This window comes from Gavialis gangeticus, unplaced genomic scaffold (genome assembly GCF_001723915.1).
Source record: "Gavialis gangeticus isolate Ggan-Ray unplaced genomic scaffold, GavGan_comp1, whole genome shotgun sequence".
NCBI lineage: Eukaryota > Metazoa > Chordata > Crocodylia > Gavialidae > Gavialis > Gavialis gangeticus.
In genome coordinates, this window is record NW_017729030.1 from 51906651 (window position 1) to 51911722 (window position 5072).

Consider the following 5072-nt stretch of genomic DNA (forward strand, 5'->3'; position numbering starts at 1 on the left):
TCTACTCAGGTCCCTTCTGACTCTAGAAACTATGAAACTATGTGTCCTTGCCTGACCAGGCAGTGCCAACACTGGTCCGACAGAAATAACAACAGCAACAGGCTGTTCTGGTCCTGGAACTTCAATGGGACTTGGAGTCTACAACACGTTTCCATAACAAATTGGTTAGACGCATTATTGATCTGGAAGATGACTAAAACTTCCAAGTATCCAATACTTGCAAAGACTCCCTGGCCACTGTTGGAAATATATATTAAAAGGCCTGAATGCTGCAAACTCTTATTAAAGGACTTTCACTTAGAGGCCTAGACATTTTGATTGGTTGACCTGATCTCAAATCTTCTCATTATGTGAACGAAAACCTCTGGGGTACCTTTGGGGTAGATTTAAGACTCCAGAGAACCTACACAAGACCTGAATTTCAAAGAGGCCTGAGCATCCAATGCTCCCAACTGAATCCCACTGGCATTGGAGGTGTCAGGCATTCTCAAAAGTCAGAGCTGAATCTCTATGTACCTTGATCCTCCATTGCAAAATGGGAATTATGCATCTCTCTACAGAAAGATCATGTCATTGATATCTGAATTATTTTTTAAGCAAGCTAGTTGAATTTTTTTGTAGAACCAGAGTGTTTCATCATGTGGTATATTTTGCTTAACTCACTTTCTGTCTGCAGAACTGTTCCCTACATTACGTTTTCAGCCGCCTTTAGCCAAAGCAGCAGTGTAGCCCTAATTGTAACACCAATAATTGAACTCGCAGACAAACAGATTCCAGTTGCATTTCAAAAGTATTAAAATTTCTGCACATTACAATCTTCTATTTAAAATTGGACTTTTACGAACAGGGGGTTAGTGCTACATCTCAAACACTGCTCAGAAGACTGTTCTACGGTTGTCATAGCAACAAGTGGAGCCCTGTCATTTTGCTATGTCATTATTCATAATAAATCCAAAGGTCTGGGAAACTGGGAGCAAGATTACAGCTGCTTTTCCTGCCCTTACAAAGCGTTTCACTGTGGATTCATTTTGCAAATCCTAAGACGTTCCTATGGAAACGTGGGGAATACCTAATATCAGTGCAATATGTCACCAGATTTTATTTTATTTTTTAACAAGTAGGCAGGTTTTCTGTGGATCTTTTGTCAAGACAGTGCTGGAAATAACACCATGTATTACCAGATAGAAATAGAAGAAATAGGAAATAAGCTTGTGATCCTGACTGCAAAACAGCTAGGAAAATGTATTGCTTTCTTTGGAGGTAATCCTTATTTGCACTGGTGTCAAGCAAGAACACAGTCAGATCCTTTTCTCTTTAGCAGATGAGGACAGGGTGAGCAAAGAAGCCTTCTTGCTGTGTTAATAAAATCATTCCAGCTACTTCTGGGAGGAGTCTGACAACTATTCATCTGTTAAATTAAATTTTGGATTATGCAACTAAATGTTAACCATAAAAAACTGAAATATTTTATCTTTACCTATGAAAAGGAACAGTTTAGATATCAAAAAGATAAACAGGGTAGTGCTCTTTCTGTTATCCAGGCAAGTACTGTTTCCTCTGGCAACACTCAGTGGGATCACAGGATTTTGGTTCAAATGTGAGATTTAATATTTATTTAACCTTTCTGAACAGTTGGGGAACTCTGTAGTATGTATGTGTAGCTAGGATTTTATTTTCCTTGTTAAGTATTTTTAAATATAAGAATTTTGCCTCTTTGTGAGGGCACCTCTAATTTGTCTATCTTTGTTCTTTTGTTCACCTGAAAAAAAATAAATCTTGTCTTTTTTTGTTTTATCTGCTTTGGAGTTCTATTTCTGAGACCTTCATGTGCACAGTGGCTACAGTGGTATTGTAGTGAAAGCCCCTCTGGGCAAACATGAATGGACATAGCTTCATTCATAGTCTGTCATCACCAGTCCTAATTTTCTTGGAAGGTACTAGGAAGTATTTCTTGAGTCATTCGATATTCTCTTTCTCCAGGGCACAAAACTTTTCCTGCAGGGAAGAACTCCTATCTATGCTATTTTGCAACATATTCCATTGCAAACAGAATGCTGAATCAGCCCTTAAAAAGTAGTCTGTTAGCAAATGCATCAAAGCAGTTCCAAAATACATTATGTATGTTGTCATTCTCAGCAGTACTGAACTATAACATGCAAGAACCTTCCACAGTTTCTTTCCTAAATCTGCCCTCAAGTTACTGCCTCAATATAGAAAGGAAGAGGTAGTAAATAAAAAACTTGATCTAATTATTCAACACACAAATTATAATGAAAGCACAGGCCCTCACAGCCATTAATAAATATAAATTTAATGTGACAGCAATACACTATTTATGTACCTGTTTTCAGAGAGCTGCAGTGCCTAACAAGTAAAACTAAACAGCTAAAAAATGTATAGCCTTTTTTACTCGTTCTCTGTCAATATATTTCCCATCTCTTACGTTTTTAGAAATAGATCTCATACACCATGGGCCTTTCCATCCTATTGTTTTTAAGCAGAACCCTCACCACAGTTTACAATGGAGAATTCTGCTTGAAAATGATTGTATTATAAGGCCCGTTGACAGATTGTTACCAGAACATGCTGATGAGAAGAAACCTGAGTTTGCAAGACTTTAATGGGAATCACAAATCCATCTCTTGGGGTAACTTAGGCATACGGGCTGCTTACAGACGTAAAATGAAAAAGGTACTTTACTTTAAACTCTGTATGCCCCTGCATCGAGCCCAGCAGATGCCCAGAAGAGGCATCATGTTAGTTGGACCTGACTCACCCAATGTCAGATTGGGCACTTTAGTGATGCATTTTTATCAAATAGCCAACTGAATCAGCTATTAGATAAAAGCACCAAAAAGCCCACCTGATCTATACAGATGCTGTGGAGCTGGGTCAAATTAACGTGCTGCTTCTTCCGGTAAAGCACTTTTTCCTTCCCCCTCCCCACATTTGTCAGCACCTAGAGGTGCCTGAATACCTTTACAAAATTGGGCGGGAGTGTTGTTGAAGCTGTGATGGTCCAGGCATAAACCCAAGGGCACTTTTTGCCTCAAAACTTGCCCAACATCTCTCCCAACTCTACAGCTGGTTCCGGAAAAGACATCACAAAAAAGCCTCTCCTTTAAAAAAACTGGACACAAGTCCTTAACTGACTCATACATTCTAGTGTTTTTTTGAGTGAAAACAGTTTCACATGGATGTATTAATTAAGAAACTTATAGTTGTATAAACAACATGTATGAAAAACAGCAAATGCGTAATAGCAAATGGGGCACACAATTTAAGTCTGTTTGGTTCCAATCTATGAAACCACAATGGACACCGCTGCTTCTCTATTTGACATAATGAAAAATAAATATCTGTGTGTACACTACTGCCCAGGAACGATGCACTACGAACCACAGATGCCCAAACGCCAGGCCTAGATAGATTAGATAGCAAATGCCAATATATCTCCAGTGTCCAGGAGGGACTGTGATATATTCTAAAAGAGGTAGTTAGAATATATTATTTGTTTTTTTGTATAATTTTTATTTTTCAAGCTATTAAGTTATAAATCCAGCTGGCATGTTCTCAGAATAACATAGCCTGGAAATCTCACTGGTCAGTTATTTGGGTCTCCAAGTCTAGGTAATTTCACGGGAAGCTTAACATAACAGGAACGATAGAATTCTACACACACCAATTTTTGCTGCTATGAATACACAACGCAAAATTACAAGTACCTAGATTATAATTTTTTTAATGTTCTTTCCTTATAAATTATGCTTACCTGCAGCTGCTTCAGAACTGATACCTTCTTTACCTGCACTAACTGAACTAGGAGGCAAAACATCATCATCAAAACTAATCAGATCTCCTTCCTCATCTGGTTTACTTTGCAAAGTAGGTGCTGGGACACTGGTTGCAGACAACTCTCCCACAGACTGAAAGGCTTTTGCTTGGGTATGTACAGAGATTCTGGGAACAGCAGAAACTGGTTTTAGTAAGGCTGAAGAAGAGTCAGGATTTTCTAAATAAAGTGACTTTTTAGGAACAAGTGGCCTTGGAGCAGGAACTGGGAATTTCTTCTGTCCATCATTCTCTGAAGCTGACCCAGTCCTTGCATGAAGCAAATCATTACTAGTACTCGTTACAAGGCTGGGCTTTGGTTTCTTTGGCAATTCAGGTTTGGTTATGACACTGCTCCCACTTTCTTGAGGCTGAGGGTGCAACTCCCTGGAGAAAGGTTTTGGTTTCCTTTCAGTCCACGAATCCCACTCTCCTGAAACCCTGTTTGCCCCTGGCTTTGGAGCCACTACTGGCTTCTTTGCAGCTACTGTAGGTCTGTGAGGAAAACACCTTGGGGCAATTTCTGGCTTTTTGGATAATCCTGAGGTATCAGTATTTGTTTGGGATTCAAAAACTTTGATTCTTGAAACAATACTATTTTGGCTTCTTTCTGTATTCATGCTGTCCAGCACCACGTGATTGTTCAAGCTATCATCCAAGAGAGACAGTTGCTGATCTGGGGAGACCTCCCTTTCAGCTCTAGGTTTGTTCACTCCTTCCCGATTGTCTTGTGCTTCACCTTGAATAGCTTTGACTATAGGTTTGAGATTGCCTTTAGATCTTGGTTTTGGCACTGGACGTATCACAGTAGTTGGATTTTTTTGGCAATTCTGTTCTTCAGATGCTTCAAGGACAATTAGAGGAGTCTCATTTTCTGAAGGATTACTATTCAAGAAAGATGAGGAAGGTCTGGGAGGCTTGAGAGGACTTTGCACTGCTGACAGAAAAGAAATAAAGTTTTCATGCTGTATTCTAATACATCTTAAAACATGCATTTAAGATACCTAATTTGGCCTGGCTAACTATTCTGGCTGCAAGGCCCCTAAGTGGTTTTGCTCAGAAATCTTTGTTGCTTGTATTACATTTGTGATTCTTCCTTATAAACAGGACAAAAATACCCTGCAAAAGGGAACTACTCACTTCTAAAAATGCATGAATCTGAAAGTTATGAATCCAAAATTACTTTGTTAAGGTTCATTTCAACAGACATAAAGAACCTTCAGAAGTCAAAATACATACAC

General features: G+C 38.9%; 1 protein-coding gene across 10 annotated transcripts in view; it reads right to left on the reverse strand.

Moving 5' to 3' along the window:
- Nucleotides 1–5072, reverse strand: part of SH3D19 (SH3 domain containing 19) — a 178106-nt gene that overhangs the window by 46496 nt on the left and 126538 nt on the right. For 9 of the 10 annotated variants that reach the window (XM_019522202.1, XM_019522194.1, XM_019522197.1 and 6 more), the window contains one exon: nucleotides 3773–4768. In XM_019522202.1, the coding sequence (XP_019377747.1) occupies nucleotides 3773–4451 (679 nt within the window). In that variant the 5' untranslated portion in view covers nucleotides 4452–4768. The remainder of the gene's footprint in view (nucleotides 1–3772; nucleotides 4769–5072) is intronic. The other variant, XM_019522195.1, reaches the window with a different exon arrangement.